General features: G+C 41.4%; 2 protein-coding genes across 5 annotated transcripts in view; one reads left to right on the top strand and one right to left on the bottom strand.

Annotated features, from left to right (window-relative positions):
* Positions 1-24,110, bottom strand: part of RPGRIP1L (RPGRIP1 like) — a 343,331-nt gene that overhangs the window by 93,418 nt on the left and 225,803 nt on the right. The window lies entirely within an intron of this gene.
* The window catches only part of RBL2 (RB transcriptional corepressor like 2), a 44,104-nt gene continuing 33,289 nt past the window's right edge, over positions 13,296-24,110 (top strand). For all 4 annotated transcript variants that reach the window (XM_021094170.2, XM_021094168.2, XM_021094169.2 and 1 more), the window contains exons 1-4: positions 13,296-13,630; positions 14,643-14,773; positions 18,011-18,211; positions 22,418-22,482. In XM_021094170.2, coding sequence (XP_020949829.2) covers positions 13,391-13,630; positions 14,643-14,773; positions 18,011-18,211; positions 22,418-22,482 — 637 coding nt within the window. In that variant the 5' untranslated portion in view covers positions 13,296-13,390. The remainder of the gene's footprint in view (positions 13,631-14,642; positions 14,774-18,010; positions 18,212-22,417; positions 22,483-24,110) is intronic.

The raw sequence follows: 24,110 nt of genomic DNA, 5'->3' as shown, positions 1-24,110 counted from the left end.
AATTGGAGCTGTAGCCACCGGCCTACGCCAGAGCCACAGCAACGCGGGATCCGAGCCACGTCTGCAACCTACACCACAGCTCACGGCAACGCCGGATCGTTAACCCACTGAGCAAGGGCAGGGACCGAACCCGCAACCTCATGGTTCCTAGTCGGATTCGTTAACCACTGCGCCACGACGGGAACTCCTGCATACTTTTTTTTTTAGATTCCACATATAGGCGGTATCATATGATGTTTGTCTTTCACTGTCTGACTTACCTCAGTATGATAGTTTCTAGGTCCATCCATGTTCCTGCTAATGGCATTATTTCATTCTTTTTTATGGCCGAGTAATATTCCATTGTACATACGTACCACTTCTTATTTATCCATTCCTCTGTTGATGGATATTTAGGATGGTTCCATGTCTTGGCTATTGTAAATAGTGTTGCAATGAATGCAACACTGGTGTGTATGTATCTTTTATAATAATGGTTTTCTCTGGATAGATGCCCAGGAGTGGGATTGCTGGATCTTAAAGTAGTCTATATTTAGTTTTTTAAGGAAGCTCCATACTGTTTTCCATAGTGGTTGCACCAATGTGCATTCCTACCCCAGCCATGTAAGAGGGTTCCCTTTTCTCCACACCCTCTCCAACATTTATTTGTGGACTTTTTGATGATGGCCATTCTGGCTGGTATAAGTTTGTACCTCATAGTAGTTTTGATTTAAATTTCTCTAATAATTACTGATGTTGAGAATCTTTTCATGTATTTTTGGCCATCCATATATTTTTTTGTCTTTTTAGGGCCGCACCTGACTCATATGGAGGTTCCCAGGCTAAGGATCTAATCTGAGCTGTTGCCACTGGCCTATGCCACAGCCTCAGCAACACCAGATCCGAGCTGAGTCTGCGACCTACACCACAGCTCACAGCAACGCTGAATCCTAAACCCACTGAGTGAGGCCAGGGATCAATCCTGCAACCTCATGGTTCCTAGTTGGATCCGTTCCCACTGTGCCACGACAGGAACTCCATGCTATCCATATTTTTTCTTTGGAGAAATGTCTATTTAGATCTTCTGCCTATTTTTTATTTTTATATTGAGCTGTGGCGGTGTTTGTGTATTTTGGAGATTAACCCTTTGTCAGTTGCTTCATTTGCAAATATTTTCTCTCATTCTGTGGGTTGTCTTGTTTTGTTTATGGTTTCCTTTGCTGTGCAAAGGCTTTTGAGTTTAATTAGGTCACATTGGTTTATTTTGGTTTTTCTATCGTCATTATTCTAGGAGGTGGATCTGAGAAGATATTTCTTCAGTTATGTCAGAGAGTGTTTGGCCTATGTTTTCCACTAAGAGTTTTATAGCAAAGTAATCTTAAATTGAGGTATTTAATCCATTTGAGTTTATTTCTCTATATGGTGTTTGAGAATATTTTAATTAATTTCATTATTTTGCATGTCCAGTTTTCCCAACACTGCTTATTAAAGAGACTTGTCTTTTCTCCATTGTATATTTTTGCCTCCTTTGTCATAGATTAATTGACCATAAGTACTTGGTTTTATTTCTGGGATTTCTATCCTGTTCCATTGATCTATATTTCTGTTTTTGTGCCAGTACCATACTGTTCTGATGTAGCTTTGTAGTATAGTCTGAAGTCAGGGAGCATGATTTCTCCAGCTCCACTTTTCTTTCTCAGGGTTGCTTTGGCTATTCGGGGTCTTTTGTGTTTCCACACAAATTAAAAAAAAATTTCGATTCACTTCTGTGAAAAATGCCATTGGTGATTTGATGGGGATTGCATTGAATCTGTAGATTTCCTTGGGCAGTGCACTCATTTTGACAATATTAATTCTCCCAATCCAAGAACATGGTTTATCTGTTTCTGTCATCTTTGATTTCCTTCATCAACATCTTATAATTTTCAGAGTATAGATTTTTGTGTCTCTTTAGGTAGGTTTATTCCTAGGTATTTTATTCTTTCTTTCTTTCTTTCTTTCTTTTTGCTTTTTTTAGGACTGTACCTGTGGCATATGGAGGTTCCCAGGCTAGAGGTACGATTGGAGCTACAGCTGCCGGCCTATGCCACAGCCACAGCAACACCAGATCCAAGCCGCATCTCTGACTTACACCACAGCTCATGGCAATGCTCGATCCTTAACTCACTGATCGAGGTCAGGGATTGAACCTGAAACCTCATGGTTCCTAGTTGGATGCATTTCCACTGAGCCATGAGGGGAACTCCAGTATTTTATTCTTTTTGATGCAGTGGTAAATGGGATTGTTTCCCTAATTTCTTTCTGATCTTTCATTGTTAGTATATAGAAGGGCAGTTGATTTCTGTTACATAATTTTGTATCCTGCAACTTTACCAAATTCACTGATGAGCTCTCACAGTTTTCTGGTAGCATCTTTTGGATTTTCTAGGTACAGAATCATGTCACCTACAAACAGTGATAGTTTTACTTCTTCCTTTCCAATTTGGGTTTCTTTTATTTCTTTTTTTTCTCTGATTGCCAGGGCTAGGACTTCCAAAACTGTGTTGAATAGAAGTGGCAAAAGTGGACATCCTTGTTTTGTTCCTGATCTGAAGGGGAATTCTTTCTGCTTTTCACTGTTGAGAATGATGTTACTTGTGCATTTGTCATATATGACCTTTCTTATGTTGATGCAGGTTTCTTCTATGCCCACTTTCTGGAGGGTTTTTTTCAGAGATGGGTGTTGAATTTTGTCAAAGCTTTTTCTGTATCTTTTGAGAGGATCATATGGTTTTTATTCTTCAGTTTATTGATTTGCAGATATTGAAAAATCTTTGCATCCCTGGGATAAATCCCACTTGATTACAGTGTATGATCTTTTAAATGTATTGCTGGATTCATTGCACTTGTATTTTGTTGAAGATTTTTGCATCTATATTCATCAGTGATATTGACTTGTAATTTTCTTTTTTTTTTATGGTATCTTTATCTGTCTTGGGTATCAGGGTGATGGTGGCCCATAGAATGAGTTTTGGTGTGTTCCTTCCTCTGCAATTTTTTGGAATATTTTCAGAAAGATAGGTGTTAACTCTTTTCTAAATTTTTGATAGAACTTAACTGTGAAGCCATCATGTCCTGGACTTTTGGTTTTTGGAAGTTTTTAAATCACAGTTTCAATGTCAGTACTTGTGATTGGTCCATTCATCTTTTCTATATCTTCTTGGTTTAGTCTTGGAAGATTGTACCTCTCTAAGAATTAGTCCATTTCTTTTCTTTCTTTTTAAGGGCTGCACCCACAGCACATGGAGGTTCCCAGGCTAGGGGCTGAATCACAACCACAGCAACACCAGATCCAAGCCACGTCTATGACCTATACCACAGCTCATGGCAACACCTTAAGTGAGGCCAAGGATCGAATCCAGGTCTTCATGGATACTAGTCTGGTTTGTTAACCACTGAGGCATGACAGGAACTCGAAGAATTAGTCCATTTCTTTGAGGCTGTCCAATTTATTGGCATATAGTTGCTTGTAGTCCTCTCTTATGATTCTTTGTTTTTCTGTGATGTCCATTGTAACTTCTCCTTTTTCATTTCTAATTTTATTGATTTAAGTTCTCTTTTTTCTTGATGAGACTGGCTAAGGGTTTATCAATTTGTCGATCTTTTCAAAGAACAGCTTCTAGTTTCATTGATCTTTTCTATTGTTTTCTTTGTTTCTATTTCATTTATTTCTGCTCTCATCTTTATGATTTATTGCCTTCTGCTAACTCTGGGTTTTGTCTGCTCTTCTTTCACTAGTTGCTTTAGATGTAAAGTTAGATTGTTTGAGCTCTTTCTTGTTTCTTTCTTTTTTTAAATTAATTTTTTTTCCCACTGTACAGCAAGGAGATCAAGTTATCCTTACATGTATACATTTTTTTTCTTTTTTCTTTTTCTCTTTTTTTATTCTTTTTTTTTCTTTTTCTTTTTTTTTCTTCTTTCCCCCACCCTTTGTTCTTTCTTGTTTCTTGAGGTAGGCTTGTATTGCTATAAATTTCTCTTAGAATTGCTTTTGCTGCATCCCATAGCTTTTGGATTGTTGTGTCTTTGCTGTTACTTGCTTCTAGGTATTTTTCATTTCCTCCAGGAAACCTTACAAGGGTTCGGAACTCTCACTCCTGTGGGAGAGCCTCTGTGATGTGGTTATTTTTCCAGTCTGCAGGTCGCCCACCCAGCGAGGATGGAATTGCTTATATCATGAATGTGCCCCTTCTACCATCTTGACGTGGCTTCTTCTTTGTCTCTGGGTATGGGATATCTTTTTTGGGTAGTTTCCAGTCTGTTTTATTTATGGCCGTTCAGTGGTTGGTTTTAATTGTGGCGTTTTCATGAGAGAAGGTGACCTTAAGTCCTATTCCATCCCCTTGCCCCAACTTGACATAAATTACTTCTGAAGATCTAGCACAATGAATGAAAATAAACTTACACCAAAACACATCCTCTTGTAATTTCAGAACCCTGGGCAGAATATTTCCAGGTGTGGTGAGCACATGCAGGAGGGACAGATTCAGAGGAATATGACTCCAGAACCCAGTGTGTCATCACAAAGCTCTCCGAGCTATTTTACCCCCTTTTTACCTGTGGGACATGATGACCTGGTAAGGTACCTAAGATTCTTCTTTGCAGTTGGCTTATCTTCATTGCACCCCCACCCCCACCCCACAGGTTCCTGCTCTCCATGCTGTGTCCCGCTGGCTCCACCAGCTGGGGACACTCATTCCATCCCACAGAGTGTTTAGCCTGGCCCTGGTCCTGAGAGCTGGAAGAGCCTTTGGCATGCCTACAACTGAACATCCAGAGCAGTCCACTTCCTCTGAACATACTCCTGCTGGACATCCAGCCCCTGACTCACACCTGCCCTTCCTCCAGCAGTGATAAGACCTGCAATTTCCAGGACTCACCCTGACACCCCAGATGGACTTTTGGAAACCCCCAGAGAAGGTAAAGCCAGAGCACATCCCTGACACCCTGTTCAGCTTCCCTGCTCCCAGGAGTCTTCATCCAGGAAGGCAAGTGATTCTCCCTTTGCCTGACACAGCTATGTTTGTGCTTGCTACTCAGTTTTTTAAAAACATGGCACTGTCTTGTTTATAGATACACACATAGTCAATTAAACTACAGAGAAAATCCAGGGAGTGTTTACCTCTTGGACAATTGGGATATTACCATGGATGGCCCATCAGATTCTAAGATGCTTTATAGTTCTTAACGTGGGTGATGGTTACATGAGTATTGGTTTTATTATTTATCATTCTTTCAACGTCTTTGTTTGTATACAGTTTGGATTGTTTGGTTTGTTTTTGGTCACAGCATGCAGTGGCTTGATGTGGGATCTCAGTTCCCAAACCAGGGCTTGAACCTGGGCCACAGCAATGAAAGCACTGGCTCCTAACCACTTGACCAACAGGGAACTCCCTATAAATACTTTGTTTTATATACCTCTGTAGGTATAAATTATTTCACAGTAAAATGTGTGTGTGTGTGTATTTCTTGAATCTGGGTACTTCATGAACCCCTCTGCCATCACCATTCTGGTGCCAGCCACCATTATTTCTTCTTTGAATTATTGTAAAACCTCCTAACTGATGTGGCTACCTCCACCCTCAGTCCTCCTGCCATCTATTTTATATACAGCAACAATGTGATCCTTTTTTTTTTTTTTTTCTGGCCACACGCTAGCCATGTGATCGTTCCAGGTCCAGGGATTGAACCTATGCCTCAGCGGTGACACAAGCCACTGCAGGGACCACACAGGATCCTTAACCTGCTGCACCACTAGAGAACTCCCCAAAGTGATCTTTTAAATTCATAAGCTGAACCTCATCAGGTCTCTGTTCAAAACCCTCCCTTGGCGTCCCACTGCAATTGGAGTAAAAGCCAACAGCCTCACCTGGGCTGTCAGAATCCACAAGGCCAGCCCTCACACCCCCTCTCTGATGTCAGATCTTGCCACTCTTGCCCTTGTCATTCTGCTCAAGACACACCAGCTTCCTTGTCATTTCTCAAACACACCAAGCACCCTTCCACCTGAAGCCCTTTGTATGAACTAGTTCCTTTCCTGAAATGATTTTTTTGTTGTTGTTTTTGCCCATGCCCAAGGCCTGAGGAAGTTCCTTGGCCAGGAATCGAACCCAACCCACAGCGGTGACAATGCTGGGTCCGTAATCACTCGGCCGCCAGGGAACTCCATGAAATGATCCTCAAAATGTCCACTCATGTCTCAGTTCAAATGTCACTTCGTCAGCGATTCCTCCTCTGGTCATCCAATCAAAAACAGAAGAGTTCATGTTGTGGTGCAGCAGAAATGAATCCACTAGCACGAGTTTGTGGGTTCGATTCCTGGCCTCACTCAGTGGGTTAAGGAGCTGGCATTGCTATGAGCTGTGGTGTAGTTCACAAACACGGCTCCGATCCCATGTTGCTGTGGCTGTGGTGTAGACCAGCAGCTACAGCTCTGATTCGACCCTTAGCCTGGGAACTTCCATATTCCCTGGGTGTGGTCCTAAAAAGCAGAAAAAAAAAAAAAAAGAAGAAGAAGAAGAAGAACTTCTCTTGTCACTGTTAAGAGAACAGACTCTAGTATGTACACTGTGTATTTGGAGAGTGAAGCCACTGGATGGCTTGGAGACTTAATGCATGAAAGGCTCAAGGACGGCACCCAGGTTTCCAGTTCAAAACAACTAAGTGAGATGGTGGTGGTCCCAGTAATGAGATTTAATGAGGCTGGAGGTGAAGCAGATTGGGGGAGGGAGATCATGCGTGTATTCTGGACATGTTTATTTTGTAGTGTCCACAAGCCAGGCAGGAAAAGATGCTGAGCAGGCTTTGGGGCTGGAATGCAGAAAGAAGATAGGTCTGACCTGCAGAGGAATTTGGGAATTGCATGGAGTCCGGTGACCAAAGCCAGGGGAATGGATGAGATTGTCTAGCAGGAGAAGGTAGAGGCGAAAAAAAAAGAAAGGTCCAGGGAGAGGCCTGACAGAGGCTGAAAGGAGACAGCAGAGGAGAAATCAGACAGACAGGAGGGAAACCGGGAGGATGGGATTTCAGAAGCTGGAGGAAAAATGAAGCGTTACAGTGGGAGACAGTGGTCGTACACGTTGGTGGCTGCTGAGGACAAATGTGCATAAGAGAGACACAGAGCCACTGGATTTAGAGATGAGGTCCCTGGATCTCCGGGGCAGGAGCATGTAGACTCAAGTTAATGGGAAGCAAGGGAAAGAGCGTGCTGTCAGGCAACTGATGTCTTTCGCAACCCATCTACCCTCGAGGCGGAGCACGGCAGGCTTTCCCAGGTCATCTGAAATACAGAGCCGCCTGGGGCTGTGCCAATCCAACAGTCATTTGTTAAGTCATCTTATATCACCGCTATCAGTGGACGCAGCGGCTCACTCCCTCCTCTTTGCCGGGTTTTCCTCGCTTAGAGGCCAGGACACCTCTCTGTCTTGGTTCTCCACCATCAAGCCTCACTCCTCCGTGTCTACCCTGATCCTCCTCCCCTCTCTTCCCTACTCACCACCTTGGCGACGGCACCACCAAGGTGAGACTTTTAAAACACCACCTCTATGCAGACACATCACAAATGGATGTATACTGTGTTTTTATGTGGAGAGGCTAAAGAGGCAGAAGTGGGAGTTGGAGGGGGCGGGTACAGAGGATGAGCTTTTTTTTTTGTCTGTTTTTTTTAGGGTTGCACCCACGGCATATGGAAGTTCCCAGGCCTGGGGTCGAGTTCCCAGGCCAGCCTACACCACAGCCACAGCAACACCAGATCTGAGCCGTGTCTGAGATCTACATCACAGCTCATGGCAACGTCAGATCCTTAACCCACTGAGCAAGACCAGGGATGGAACCCGCATCCTCATAAATACTAGTTGGGTTCGTTACCTCTGAGCCATAACGGGAACTCCCTGGATGTACTTAAGGAAGTGGGCCGATGTGGTAAATCCTGAAGGCCCTTAAAAGGTCCTTTTCTTTTTAAAAAAAAAAAAAATTTTATTGGCGTGTAGTTGATGTACAATGATTTACAATGTTGTATTGGTTTCTGGTAAGTGATTCAGTTTTATGCATATTCTTTTCCATTATGGTTTATTACAAGATACTGAATATAGTTCCCTGTACTATACAGTAGGGCCTTGTTATTTATCTATTTTACACGTGTAGCAGTTTTATCTGTTAATTCCAAATTCCTAATTTATCCCTTCCCCCCCATTTCCCTTTGATAACCATAAATTTGTGCTCTATGGCTGTGAGTCTCTTTCTGCTTTGTAAATAAGTTCATTTGTATCATGTTTTAGATTCCACATACAAATAATATCATAAGATATTTATCTTTCTTTTTTTGGCTGACTTCATTTAGTATGATAATCACTAGGTCCATCCGTGTTGCTTCAAATGGCATTATTTCATTCCTTTTTGTCTTTTTTTCTTTTTCGGGGGGGGGGGCGCACGCACAGCATATGGAGGTTCCCAGGCTAGGGGTCTAATTGGAACTGCAGCTGCCAGCCTAGCCACAGCCATAGCAACAGCAGATCCAAGCTGCATCTGTGACCTACACCACAGCTGATGGCCACACCAGATCCTTTAACCCAGAGTGAAGCCAAGGATCAAACCCACATCCTCATGGATACTAGTCAGATTCATAAACTGCTGAGCCATAGTGGGAACTCCCTCATTCTTTTTTATGGCTGAGTAGTATTCCATTGTATATATCAATGATAGTATTTGCTACGACATTTAGTGTCCACTGGATATATTTCAAGTTTACTAACAGTTTTATTTTAAATGATCTATAGTTATATTTGGGATATTATATCTTCTGCTCCAGATCAAACTTTTAATTAAAATTAAAATTTTTAATTTTCAAAATTTTTTGGCCCTTCCCACGTCATGTAGAATTTCCTGGGCCAGTGATCCAACGTGAGCCACAGCAGTGACAATGCCCAATCTTTAATCCACTAGTCCACCAAGGAACTCTGAAAAATTTTAGCTGCCAACTTTAAAATATTCTAGAAGGTATTTTTTTTTAACACCTCACCCACAGCATATGGAAGTTCCTGGCCACAGATTGGATCCAAGCCACAGCTGCGACCTATGCTGCAGCTGTGGCAATGCCAGATCCTTTAACCCATTGTGTGGCGCCAGAGATCAAATGGGCACTTCCATAGCAACCCGAGCCACTGCAATCAGATTCTTAACCCACTGTGGCACAGCAGGAACTCCCTAGAAGGTAATTCCTTTAGAAGGACATAACCAAAAAGTGTGAAGACCACTGTGTTTCACTGTATAAAAAGTTTATGTGAAATTTCACTGTTAAGTCATACTTTTTAGGGTGATATCAATAATGTAAAGGTAAATTTATTTTTAGATATTGCAATATTTAATAGGGAAATCTGAGAAACTGACATTGAAGTGTTCCCGTCTTGGCCCAGCGGTTAAACTGACTGATATCCACGAGGACGAGGGTTCCATCCTGGGCCTCACTCAGTGGGTTAAGGATCTGGTGTGGTTGTGGCTGTGGTGTAGGCCATCGGCTAAGCTCCAATTTGACCTCTAGCCTGGGAACCTCCATATGCTGTGGGTGTGGCCCCAAAAAGACAAAAAAAAAAAAAGAGAATTGACACTGAAGGTGGTACTTGACTGGTGGAAAGGAGTGACTGAAGAGGTGGGGGGAGTGATGCTCAATGAAGATAAAGAGGCAGGTGGGAGCAAAGCTGAAGGCTGTGGAGGGTTTCAACTTCAAAGCAGCAAGAAACCATTACAACAGGGCAAAGAGGTGAGCAGAACTGGTTTTTAAGGCAGCTGCTCCAACTTCCAGGAGGAGAAGGAGGTGAGATAAGGGGAATACAAGGTTGATATGCATAGTCTAGACATCGAATTTCACCTCTTTTCTTGACAACTTGCTCAAAAACTATGGCCAAATCTGTTCATCTCTATCACCAAAAGTGGCTCAGACCACAGAGTTCCTGTTGTGGCTCAGCGGGTTAAGAACCCCACATAATGTCCGTGAGGATGTGGGTTCCATCCCAGGCCTTGGGCAGTGGGTTAAGGATCTGGAAGCTGCAGCAGAGGTCACAGATGCAGCTCAGGCCCAGTGTTACTGTGGCTGTGGCTCAGGCCTGGGGTTGCTGTGGCTATGGCATAGGCCTGCAGCTCCAGCTCAACCCATGGTCTGGGAACTTCCATATGTGACAGGTGCAGCTCTTAAAAAAAAAAAAAAAGTGACTTAAATTCTAGCTCTTTCTTAAAAGGAATGTTCCTATCGAATATGAAGTAATTTTAGCTTTTTAAATTTAAAATTTTTAATCTCTTGGGGAGACTAGTGAAGACATATAATATTACCAAGAAAAAATTTCAATTACTAAGCAATTTGTTTCTCTCACGAGAATTGATAGATGCATCTTACACTTAACAGGTGCGTGATTATTCCTGCATAACAAGCCATCCTAAAACTTCGTGGCTTGAGACAATAATAACCATTTCTTTTTTTTTTTTTTTTAGAGCCACACCCATGGCACATAGAAGTTCCCAGGCTAAAAGTCGAATCAGAGCTACAGCTGCTGGCCTACTCTACAGCTACAGCAACACCTGATTCGAGCCGCATCTGTGACCATTTCTTTTGCCTACAGATCTGCAGCAGCTGGGCAGAGATCAGTGGGATGGTTCATGCCTGCTCCTTCTTGAATAAGCTGGGACAGCTTGACTGGAGGCTGGAGGATCTGGTTCCAAACTGGCTCATTCTGCATGGTTGAGGGCTGAGAGCCAGGGGCCCGAGGTCCTATGTGCCTGATGAGAACAGCAGAAATCTCCTTCAAACTCTTGTACTCAGAGATGCTCAAACTCTAGCATGGCTTCTAGCAGCATAAGGCTGTGTCCTCGAATGACTCCAGACCCCATTAAACGACCTGCCTGAGAAAGGTCAGTGCTGCCGGAATTTAAAGGTTGTTCTTGCCAATGCCTGATGAGAGGCCCCAGACCTCCCTTTCTTACAGCATTTACTAACAAGGGCTTTCAATTATAATTCTTTCTTTTGTCCTTTTGAGATGTACAGTTGTCCCTTGGTATCTGTGGGAACTGGTTCCAGGAGTCCTAAAAATACCAAAATATGCTGAGACTCAAGCCTCTTATATAAAATGTGATAGTATTTCCATATAAGTCATGTATATCCTCACGTAGAATTTATTTACTTATTTGTTTGTTTGCATGTTTACGGCTGCGCTGGCAGCATATGGAAGTTTCCAGGCCAGGATCAAACCCATGCTGCCAAGGGATAGTGCCGGGTCATTTACCCCTGTGCCACAGTGGGAACTCTTTTCTGTGTAAGCTTTAAATCATCACTAGATTACTTACAAAACCTAATACAATGTACATATGATGTAAATAGTTGTAAATATAATGTAAATACTATTTAATAGTTGCCAGGATGAGTGGCAAATGCAAGTTTTGCTATTTAGAACTTTCTGGAATTTTTTTTAAGATGGGCATGCCTAAGGCACACAGAAGTTCCCTGCCCAGGGACTGAACCTATATCACAGCAGCCACCCGAGCTGCTGCAGTTACAATGCCAGATCCTTAAATTACTATACCCCAGGGGAACTCCTGAACTTTCTGAAAATAAAAAAAAAAAAAAATATATATATATATTTTAGGGCCGCGCCCACGGCATATGGAAGTTCTCAGGCTAGGGGTCAAATCAGAGCTACAACTGCTGCCCTAAGCCACAGCCACAGCAATGGCCAGATCTGAGCCGAGTCTTCAACCTATACCACACTTCACGGCAACGCCAGATCCCCAACCCACTGAGTGAGGCCAGGGATCAAACCTGCAACCCCATGATTTCTACTCGTATTCGTTTCTGCTGCGCCACAACAGGAACTCATAAAAAATATATTTTTGATCCACAAATGATTGAACCTGTGGATGCACAACCTTTGCAGACTGAGGGCCCACTGCATCTTTTACATATCATGGGTGTTTTTCTTAATGACCTGTACATATTCCTTTGAAATGTAGTCATCAGGAAGGATATGGCCTCATCTCCCAGTCTCTGTGGGAGGATTGTCTTCTTCTTCTTCTTTTTTTTTTTTTTTTTGTCTTTTTGCCTTTTCTAGGGCCGCTTCCCTCGGCATATGGAGGTTCCCAGGCTAGGGGTCTAATTGGAGCTGTAGCTGCTGGCCTACACCAGAGCCACAGCAACTCCGGATCCAAGCCGTGTCTGCGACCTACATCACAGCTCATGGCAACGCCAGATCCTTAACCCACTGAGCAAGGCCAGGGATCCTTAACCCACTGTGCCACAATGGGAACTCCAGGGAGGGCTGTCTTCTAACTTCAACAAACTGACAACTAGCAGAACCTGGTGGCCTAATCACATTCATACTCACCAATCCTTCCTACTTTTTTTTCTTGAGCTCTGCTCTCGCACCATCTCTTCTCCTTCATCTCTCCTTTAAAACCTCAATCATCTCTGCACAAATCAAAACAGAACCCAGTTCTTCCCCCTAATGTCAGTAGTGATGGAATAAAATATTTTCATCCCTTTCACTGATGAAAGCTTCCTCTTGGAGAAGAGGCTTCTCCAAGGGACCTGGGCTTCCTCACAGTATGGTGGCTGGGTTTAGAGATTCAGTGGAAAGAGAGAGAGAAGTGACCCCATACAAAACTTCAATGCCTTAAGACTCCTAGTGCATGAAAATGTTTTATACTGTACCCCCTGTAAATCCATAAGGATTGGAAATATAGGGATTCATAAAGATTTGAACAGAGATAGCAAAATGAAAATAAAAGAATGAATTTAAAGCAACGGAGTGACTAAGAATAGTACAAATACAGTCACCTGTAGGTGAAGATAAATTCACCCTATGGGGAAAAAAGAATTAATACTTAAAAAAAAAATCCAATAATTACTTGAAAGTCTCACATGAAATTTAAAAACAGTAAAAAACTAAAAGAGACCCCTAAATTTGAATTTAGGCAGACTCTTACTATAATATTTATTTTTTAGATAAGGACGCGCAGGTGATGGGTATTCTGGGGACATCTTGGACACTACACCTTCTCAAGTCAATGTTTCTTGGATGGTTTCTCTTCAATACAGCCCTGCAAAAATGGTCTCTCTATGAGGAGGTACCTGAAATATACAAAAGTCCCTTTTATTTAACCCGGAGGGAGACGACACGAGATGATTTTTAAAATATGATTTTTGATCCCCGTGGGCTGGACTACATTTCCCAGCAGGCCTCACTCGGAACTACGGGTGCCGACGTGAGGTCTAGCGCCGTTGGCGGCGGCGCAGTCTTGAAGCGGGCGGCGGACAGGCGGGCGCTTTGCGGTTTGAATGGCTGCGGGCCCGGGCCCTCGGCTCACCTGAGGACCGGCCGCCCAGGTGTGCACTATGCCGTCGGGAGGCGACCAGTCGCCGCCGCCCCCTCCTCCCCCTCCGGCGGCGGCGGCCTCGGACGAGGAGGAGGAAGACGATGGCGAGGCGGAGGACGCCGCGCAGCCTTCTCGGTCGCCAGCCCCTCAGACCCAGCAACGGTTTGAAGAGCTGTGCAGCCGACTGAACATGGACGAGGCGGCGCGGGCGGAGGCCTGGGACAGCTACCGGAGCATGAGCGAGAGCTACACGCTGGAGGTGAGCCCGGGGGAGGAGACCAGCGGCTTTCTGGGCCTAGTGGTCGCGCCTCGCCTCCGGGGACGGGGCCCCATCTCACCCCGGCTAGGACGCCCTGCGGGGGGATCCCCCGGGCCGACCCCAGCTCTTCGGGTCCCCAGCCTTGAGCCGGGAGGGAAACCTCTCTGCGCAGCTTCGTTCTGGAAACCTGGCTCTTGAAAAACTCTTGACGGTCCGGAAAGTGAACCCTGACTCGCTGCTCTTCCCTCTCCGGTTCCGAAGGGAGAACAGCTCTTGCCCTAAAGTAGCACTGCGAGGCTGAGGTTGGGCTGGAGTCCAATTACAAAAACACAACCACCTTGTTGGCAGAATGAACAGGTGCAGTTGTCAAGATCAAGACCATACTCGGGGGGGTGGGGGTGGGGTGCAGGGACTTGCCTACGTTCGCACCGAGATTAACCCGATTTTAGCGCCTGCGTTTCCAGGCTTCTTCAGTTCTTTTCCTCTTGTAGCAAATTGCTTTCGTTCAGGCAGTGTATCCGTTTGAGTACATTGTTAACGTTTCGGGCTGTGTTTATGTATGTGTAAACAAAGACGAATCTTCCGTAGAGCAAAAGAAACGAGCTTTCTGCCTGCCTAGATATAGACTCACGTCTCTAGGAAGTCAGAAATGGGGCGACCTTGGGGACCTTTTGGTCCCCCCAGACATTGCACAGGACTCTTATAGTCGCTGTGATCAAGGTGTGTTTTGTCTCTTTCTTTGGACGGGGCTTGCAGAGGAGAAAAATGGCCATTCTAGCCAGTGAGGCTCTACTCTGTAGGCACCTCCCCTTTATGGGCCAATGGGAAGTGACACGGAAGTCTACATTGTTTATCTGCTGTTTGACTGCCTGTTTGAGTGGTATTTAAACAGGAGGCCATATGATTTTCTTAAGTTATTTTATAGTTTATGGCAAGTAGGCGAATAGGCTCAGAATGGGAAGGTCTAACTGAGGTGTTATTTAACTAAAATCAGTTTTCTTTTATGTTACAGGGAAATGATCTTCATTGGTTAGCATGTGCCTTATACGTGGCTTGCAGAAAATCTGTGCCAACTGTAAGCAAAGGAACAGTTGAGGGAAACTATGTATCTTTAACCAGAATCCTGAGATGTTCAGAGCAGAGGTAACTCAGCTATATTAGAGTTTGTAGTGTGACTAATATAAAAGCTTATAAATCACAGTGACCATGAGAATTCTCTTTATTTATTATTTTCTGAGCATTTGTACCTATGGAGTGCTAAATTTAGAAGCTAGGTCATGGTTTTCCTTTACCACATCTAAGTTAGTATCCATTATATGTTATTTATTTGTCAAAAAGTATTTACATTTTATTTTATTTTATTTTGCTTTTTAGGGCCACACCCGTGGCATATGGAAGTTCCCAGATTAGGGGTCAAATAGGAGCTGTGGCCTACGCCACAGCAATGCCAGATCTGAGTTGCATCTGCGACCTACACCACAGCTCACAGCAACCCTAGATCTTAACCCACTGAGCAAGGCCAGGGATCAAACCCACATCCTCATGGATACTAGTTGGGTTCATTACTGCTGAGCCATAATGGGAACTCCTTAAATTTTAATGTACTGGGCATTTGTATAAAGTGTTTACTATTAAAGGTTATGACTCATCCTTATGTAATATTGGGAGAATTCTAAATAAGGATATTCTAAAATGAAAAGGTAATAAAATATTATATGGTGTTAAATTTAGAGCTACGTACACAAGACTTGTATCTTATATATGGAACATGTAAATACTTAGTTTCCTCTTTGGAGGATAAGCAACAGTGTTATAATCAATTATACAAAAGTTCAAATGGTGTTTTAAAGAGGAGGTAGAAACTGCTTTTTCTGTTGATTGATTACATTTATCATTTATGCCTTTTGAGTTAATTTTCTCAAATTAAAGACTGGTGGAAAAAGAATGTTTGGCATTTTGGAGGAAATACCAAAATTTATCTTCCTAATGGCTTAAAAAAATCACTATTAAAATATTTTACAATAAATTTGTAAAATAAATTACAAGAACTATAATCTTTTAGCTGTGGCCTTTTTTTTTTTTTTTTTTTTTTTTTTAATGGCTGCACCCATGGCATATGGAAGTTCCCAGGCCAGGGATTGAATTCAAGCCACAACTATGACCTGTGCAGCTGCAGCAGTGCTGATCCTTTAACCCACTGCACTGGGCTGGGGATTGAATCTGTGCCTCTGCAGCAACCTGAGCTGCTGCAGTTGGGTTCTTAACCCACTGCCCCATAGTGGGAACTTCATCTAGTCTATTTATTAACCTTGAACTTCATCCTGAGTTATATTTAGGCCTAAGAACAAGAGGGAGTACATAAAGAGTTGAACACCTGGGCTGTAAACCTGCAAAAGAGAAGTGGTCTTTCTTTTATTTTCTTTTTTTATGGCTGCACCTGCAGCATATAGCATATGGAAGTTCCAGGGCTAGGGGTTGATTGGGAGCTGCAGCTGCAGGCCTGTGCCATAGCCACAGCAACAGTGGATCCAAGCTGATTCTGTGACCTACACCGCAGCTTGCAACAATGTGGGATCCTTAATCCCCTGAGCAAGGCCAGAGATCAAACCCATGTCCTCACAGAGACAGTGTCATTGAGTTCTTAACGCACTGAGCTGCAACAGGAATTCCCAGAAGTGGACTTTAATAAGGTACAAAAGTATAATCATTATGAAAAAGAAAAGTAGAGGCAGAGTAATCCAGTCAAGTGACAGATAAGGAACTTTATTTATTTATTTATTTATTTTGCCATTTCTTGGGCCGCTCCCTCGGCATATGGAGGTTCCCAGGCTAGGGGTCGAATCGGAGCTGTAGCTGCCAGCCTACACCAGAGCCACAGCAACGCAGGATCATTAACCCACTGAGCAAGGGCAGGGATCGAACCCACAACCTCATGGTTCCTAGTCAGATTCATCAACCACTGCGCCACGACGGGAACTCCAGATAAGAAACTTTAAAAGCAAAAGTCAAATTATGGAATCATCATTTTCAGCTATAGTAAACTAAACTTATCTAATGTTTTAATATAAGTAATGTCTTAGACTTCAGTTTTATTTCCATTTCAAAAGCTCAGTTTTTATTTTAAAATTTTTACCTATGGGTTCAGATTATTTACTTTTCTGCTGGACTAAATGGATTAAAAACAAAGAGCACACTGGGGGAAGATATTTACAATGTAACAAAAGATCAGTATCCAGAATTATGTTAAGAACTAACAAATAGTTAAGTGATTGACAAATAGCTGCTAAAAAATGGGAAAGGTGTACGATTTCACAAAGATCTAAATTCACCTAGCTAATAGATCTAGGCAAAGATGTTCAGTCTTGCTAATAACCAAGGAAGTTTAAGATAATATTTCATTCTCATCAGATTGGGGAAATTTGAAGTCTTATAATAGCAAATTTGGTCACTATGTAGAGAGACAAGGACTCTGTACTGCTAGTGTACCTTGGGGAGAGTGTAAATTGGCACAATCACTTTAGTGGGAAATTTGGCAGTGGCTAGTAAAGTTGAAGATGCATATTCTCTGACTCAGCAATTCTACCTCTTGGAGTATTTCTTAAAGAAACTCAAGCATGCATGTTAATTACACATTTTTGATTAAAATGAAAAATCAGAAACCTCAATTTCCATTAGTTGGAGAATGAATACGAAAAGTGGCAGTTCATAGGAAGGAATATTTTTAGCAATTAAAATGAATGAATTAGATCTAAGTGTATCAACATTAATCTTATAAACATTGAATGAAAAAGCCAGTTGTAGAATGCTCCTTACAGTATGGTACCATTTATATAAAATTTTAAAACCACACATTAGAAAAGATACTACTGTTTGGGGATGGAGATATAATCACATAGTAAGTGTAAAAACGTGGATAAAGAGGACTCAGACTGTAGAATGGTGGTTGTCTTTGGGGAACAAGAGTGGGGAATGGAATTGGGGAAAAGTACAAATGGGAACTCTGGCCGTTTCTATAGAATCTAAAGCAAGTATGTCAACATTTATTTGATATGTTAATATTTGTTAAATCTGGCAATTGGTACCTGAATGTTGGTTATGTTCTCTAATTACTTATTTTGTATTATACAATTAATAATTTTTGAAAAAATTTTCAGGTAAACTGAGCAAAAGAGATTAGGAAAATTAGATTTGGAAGATGAGAAAAAAAAATCAACCAGCCTGTGAGATTAAGCTAGTCAGAGGCATGAGCTGTGATTCTATATCACTTTCTAAAAGTAATATAATTTAATGAGTTAGTTTTGATTTGCTTTTATTATCTATATTTGTATATTTTACCTTTGTGTTAATTACAAACATAGCATTTTTTATTTTTAATAACAGCTTAATTGAATTTTTTAACAAGATGAAGAAGTGGGAAGACATGGCTAATCTACCCCCACATTTCAGAGAACGTACTGAGAGATTAGAAAGAAACTTCACTGTTTCTGCTGTAATTTTTAAGAAGTATGAACCCATTTTTCAGGACATTTTTAAATATCCCCAAGAGGAGCAGCCTCGTCAACAAAGAGGAAGAAAACAGCGGTATGTTTTTATATTTATTAAGCAGGAAGGCGCATGTGTCTGTCTCTGCTGCAGTTTTGATCCCTCAGTTTATTCTGCCAGTCTGAAGAAAGAATTGATTTCATAAATAAACTTTTTCTCCAGTATCTTTCTTTTAATAAAATTTCTTGCTTCTCATTGTATGTTAGCTCTGAAGAATTTGGCTTCTTTAATATTTCAAAATGTGTGGAATCTTTGCTTATATCAACTTTCCCTTTTCATTTAAACAACCAAAAATGCAAAAGCAGACCTTAGATACTTTCACCAACTAGCCACCTTGGGTATAGAATTTGACTGCTTAATTTCCTATTATTGACTATATTGATTATTTCTGTTATTTTGTACATAATACATATAAACTATTTTTTTTTTTTGTCTTTTTGGGGCCACACCCACAGCATATGGAGGTTCCCAGGCTAGGGGTTGAATTGGAGCTGCAGCCTCCAGCCTACACCACAGCTGCAGCAACGCCAGATCCGAGCCTCATCTGTGATCTACACCACAGCCATGGCAATGCCAGATCCTTAACCCACTGAGTAAGGCCAGGGATTGAACCCCATGTCCTCGTAGATGCTGGCCAGACCGTTTCTGTGGTTGTTAGCCTCATTGCAGCCACGACGGGAACTCCTAAACTATTTTTTTATTTGACTTTCATGTCAAATTGAGTAATAAAAAAGTTCCCCTGAAAAGGCATCTCTTTGTATTTTGATATTTACAACTAGTGAAAGTTAAGAAACTGGATTGGGGGAGAAGTGGAACTGAAATTGTTACGAAATTGTGCTTCTGTGTCTGCAAAGGCGGTAAACTACTCTGGCTCAATGTTTTTCCTCTCTTCTGGTAGAAAAGGGAAATTATGGGATTCAAATTCTCTACCTTTATCAAAAAAAGTTTTTTCATAAAGTAGAAATGGAAATTTATTCTTAAAATAGAACTAGAAAAATGTTGACAAGAAAGGTAGGGGAGGAGTTCTCTGGTGGCCTGGCGGCTGGGGACTCGACATTGTCACTGCTGTGGCTCTGGTTACTCTTGTGGCTCAGGTTTGATCCCTGGCCTGGGAACTTTTGCATGTCACAGGTGTGGCCAAAAAAGAAAAAAAAGGTAGGGGAAAAGGAGTCATTGTAATTGAAGAAAATGTTTGCTTCTCTTTCAATATAAAAATGTTTCCAAATTGTGAAGGATGTTTACAGTAAGTGAACAGCTTTAAAAAATGAAATATTGGGAGTTTCCATCGTGGCGCAGTGGTTAACGAATCTGGCTAGGATCCATGAGGTTGTGGGTTCGATCCCTGACCTTGCTCAGTGGGTTAACGATCCGGCATTGCCATGAGCTGTGGTGTAGATTGTAGACGCGGCTTGGATCCCGCGTTGCTGTGGCTCTGGTGTAGGCTGGCGGCTACAGCTCCGATTCGACCCCTAGCCTGAGAACCTCCATATGCCGAGGGAGCGGCCCAAGAAATGGCAAAAAAAAGACCAAAAAAAAAAAAGAAAAGAAAAGAAATATTGTATGTTTTTATGTAGTTGACCCCATTGATATGGAAGCAGTTGGTCTAGTTTTCTTGCAGTTTTTGGGGGAATTGTCCATTTAGAAATAAGTATTCTAAAGTTTGGATAGAGGCTTGTTTCTGAATCTGAGTGAGGCTGATATCATTTATAGAAAGATAGAGGATATCTTTGGAGCGTTGTAGAAAATTATTTCAGTACAAAGAAGTATATACCACTTAATTCTAATTAAGGAAATTATAAGAGAACTTTATCTAAAAATTTTACATTTATACCACCCTGTTTACTTTAAAAAAATTTATTAGCATATAATTGGTTTACAGTGTTGTTTCTCACCCTGCGTACTTAGTATTAGTACTCTGGCTAGTAAGAGTAATAATGTTGTATATTTACTGAGCATTTATTATGGGGAAGAGACTCTTCTAAGACTTAAACATGTGTTAACTACCACAGCTTTATGAAGTTGATACTGTTGTTACAGGTGAGGGGAAACAAGCCTTTGAGAAGTTAAGTAATTTGGCCAAGGTCACACAGTGAGTGTGAAGCTCTTACTGAAATTTAAGTAGTCTGCCTTGCAGAACCCGTGTGATTCACCACGACTCAGGACTGATTTCACACACTAGTCTTTGAAAGTTTGTCACTGAGTAATATTTATTGAGAGCTCACTGTATGAACTACTTAGCTGGGTATTCTGTAGAACACAAATATTAAAAAAAATAATAAAACAACCCACAGTCACTGTCTTTTGAGAGCTTACAGTTAGTATAGTCAGCAAGTATATACAAAAGATAATAGGAATGTAGAACTTTTGAGGCAAAAATAAGCCACTGCGGATGGGCCAGTTAGTTAAGGTTCCATGGAATAAGAGGAAATAGGTCTGGAAGGAATGGTAGGATTCTGATAGGTGACTTTGGAGATGTAGATAGCCTTCTCTGCAGAGGACGAAGCATGAAGGTACCAAAGCAAAAGGAAATTTGGCTGAGTAGCTTAGGTTTCTCCCAGAGTTCTCAAGTTATAGAACCAGTTTTTAGAATTGCTTGAGTGGTTTTTTTTTTCCATTCTTATAGAGATATAATTGACATACAGAATGGTGTGAGTTTAACATGTACAGCAAAAGGAAATGATTACCACATTAAATTTAGTGAGTATCTGTCATCTCATATGGAAATACAAAATTAAAGAAATAGAGTTCTCTTGTGGTGCAGCGGATAAAGCACCCGGCCTTGTCACTTCTGTGGCTTGGGTTGCTGTTATGCTGCGGGTTCAGTCCTTGGTCCCAGAACTTCTGCATGCTGTGGGCATGGCTGGAAAAAAAAAAAAGAAAAAGAAATTTTCCTTGTGATCAGACCTCATAAGATTTATTCTCTTTACAACTTTCATACACAACATACAGCAGTGTTAATTATATCTATCATGTTGTACATTATATCCCTAGTATTTATTTATCATATATATCATATATCATATATCCCTAGTACTTATTTATCAGCTTAACCTTTTCAGGTTTAAGCTGAAAAGTTTGATTTTTATCTTGGGAGGCATCAAAACTAGATCATTAATCATATGCTTATAGTGGAGAGATGGCTTTTTTTTTTTTTTTTTTTTTTTTTTTTTGCTTTTCAGGGCTGCACCTGTGGCATATGGAAGTTCCCAGGCTAGGGATCTAATTGAAGGCTGCAGCTGCCAGCCTACACCACAGCCACAGCAATGTCAGATCTGAGCCACATCTTTGAACTACACCACAGTTCATGGCAACACCAGATCCTTAACCCACTGAGCAAGGCCAGGGATTGAACCCGCATTCTCATGGATGCCAGTCAGGTTCGTTACCTGCTGAGCCACAATGGGAACTCCCAAGAGACTGCTTTTTAAAACAAAGCACTGACATTTAATTCTTGCCATCGATTGGTGAATTAAATGCGGTATTATACCCAAGTAAATAGTCTTTTAGCAGATGAAGAAACTAAGGCGCATTGAGAGCAAGGGTACTTAGCTAATGACAATGCTGGACTAAACCCCAGTATTCAGATTCTTCTCTTCAAAGCACCTTGTTAGAAGAAGCCTACTGGGATATGGAGCTAACAGATGTCTAAACATTGGCAGAGGTTTTGGTAAAAAAACCAAGCTTAAAATTGGTCTGAAACTCCCTTTAGCAGATGACTTAGCAGAATACAACAGGTACTCTTATTTTTTCCCCCTCCTCCCTGCAACAGATACTCTTAATGATAGAAGTATAAGGACTTATAGGAAGCCCAGAATTTAACATGTCCTTTTGTGACTTGATATAATCTGGAATGTCTTTAGAGAAAGAGAGTTTGCAGTTCATCAGCTGTGATAGGAGAAAAATTGGAGGAATATCTGACTGCATACATGGGTTTTAGAGCAGCATTAGGCTTATTGATGTCATCAAAAGAACTATTGTTACTTGTTTTATTTTCTACCTTACCTATCTTCACCCGGAAAAGCTTTTACAGTTCTTCAGAATTGTCTTCTAAGATAAGTGCTTTCCCTTGCTCCTAGCTATTTCCGTACTGGTATTTGGTTGGAGCACAACTTATACATTTTCCATGTGAAATGAATCTGCTGTCACTCCCTCTAACTGTGGGTTTTGTTTCTAACCTAGTTTACAGTCATTTGTCATGTCTTTTTCTGATTCTTCTGTTATCTCATGACTTTTTTCTCCCCAAAGGCGACAACCCTGTACCGTGTCTGAAGTTTTCCATTTTTGTTGGGTGCTTTTTATATATGCAAAAGGTAAGGAAAGAGTAATATTTATTTAAATATTAGTTTATTTAAAAGTTCAGCTACTATTTTTGTCAACCTATAATGTGTATCAGGAAAAGATTCTCACTGAAAAGTTTCTCAAGTGTTTTAATCTCAGATTCTTTTTAAGTATTGCCTTTTCTTAAGAGGGTTTTTTTTTTCCCCTTTTTACGGCCACGCCCAAGGCGTATGGAAGTTCCCAGGCTAGGGGTCGAATCAGAGCTGCAGCAGCCCACCCACGCCATAGCCATAGCAACGCCCGATCCAAGATCCAAGCCCTATCGGCGACCTACACCACAGCTCACAGCATCACAGGATCATTAACCCACTGAACGAGGCCAGGGATCGAACCCATGTCCTCATGGATACTAGTCAGGTCTGTTACCCCTGAGCCATGACGGGAACTCCATAAAAGAGTATTTTGAACTTCTTTACAATATCCCAAAATTCTTTTATTAAATGGAAAAATTTTTAACTTTGTTCTTATATAACATCTTTTCTAAAACATATTAGCTCAGAATTATGGACTAAAAACACGTTAGTGTTATCTATGCTTATACCTTGGGCTGTACTTTTCACAAGACATGTCATTTAATTGAATGGAATGGATCATTCTCAGAGTAGTTCAGATTACTTTTTACAACTTGTTCAGATAAATACACTTGATCAAATGCTTTTATTTATTTATTTATTTATTTATTTATTTATTTATTTGTCTTTTCTAGGGCCGCTCCCGCAGCATATGGAGTTTCCTAGGCCAGGGGTCGAATTGCAGCTGTAGCCGCCAGCCTACACCACAGCCACAGCAACGCTGGATCCTCATCCCACTGAGTGAGGCCAGGGATCGAACCTGAAACCTCATGGTTCCTAGTCGGATTCGTTAACCACTGAGCCACAACAGGAACTCCGATCAAATGCTTTTAGATGCCATTTTCTCTACCTTCTCATTTAACCTGCCCAAGGTCTGCATTCAGTGAAATATATTTTTATTACTGTATTTCTAAGCAGAAATTATTCTAGCAATTTAAAGAAAGTATAGTTACTTTAGTTACATAGGTTTTTTTCTTTAGACTATGTAGAATGCCTCTGCCATTAAGGTAGCCCAGTAAAATGCAAAGTTGTGAACAAAGAGTTATAGAGCTGGAAAGTGTTTCATAAATATGAGATTCTCATTATCAGATAAACTTGCCCAATTGTTTACTTTAATGATTAAGTAACTGAGACCCAGGAGCTAGCTGCTGGAAACAGAGCTAGGATTTGAATCCTGCTCTCCTAGCCCTTGGTTTCATTCTGGATGTGTAGGCGCTCTGGCAGGGATGTGTCACTCCATTGCTGTCGGAGTTTGATTTGTCTGATTGTAGCTGGTCTTTTCTAGCTAGTTAAGTTAGAACGTATCCCTCCTTCCCAGAGCTACATATTTGATTGAAAAGAAAAATCTTCTGTCGGAAATAAGCTCTTAGTTATTTTTATTTTCCAACCCCAAATGGATGCTTCTTTAGTGGTGATGAAGGTGGTGCGATCAGTGGCATGAACTTTAGAAAGATTTAAGAGCATATGAACTATTTTCATGGTGGTTGGGATGCTTGCTGTTCCTTGACTTACCGTGGCTCGTTTTATGT

This window comes from Sus scrofa, chromosome 6, assembly GCF_054392235.1.
Source record: "Sus scrofa isolate SSC_HxYL_T2T_F1_AM1 chromosome 6, Sscrofa_HxYL_maternal_Yorkshire_Landrace_v2.0, whole genome shotgun sequence".
Classification (NCBI taxonomy): Eukaryota; Metazoa; Chordata; class Mammalia; order Artiodactyla; family Suidae; genus Sus; species Sus scrofa.
Note: the sequence above shows the minus strand (reverse complement) of the source record. Positions and strands in the feature narration are given on the sequence as shown.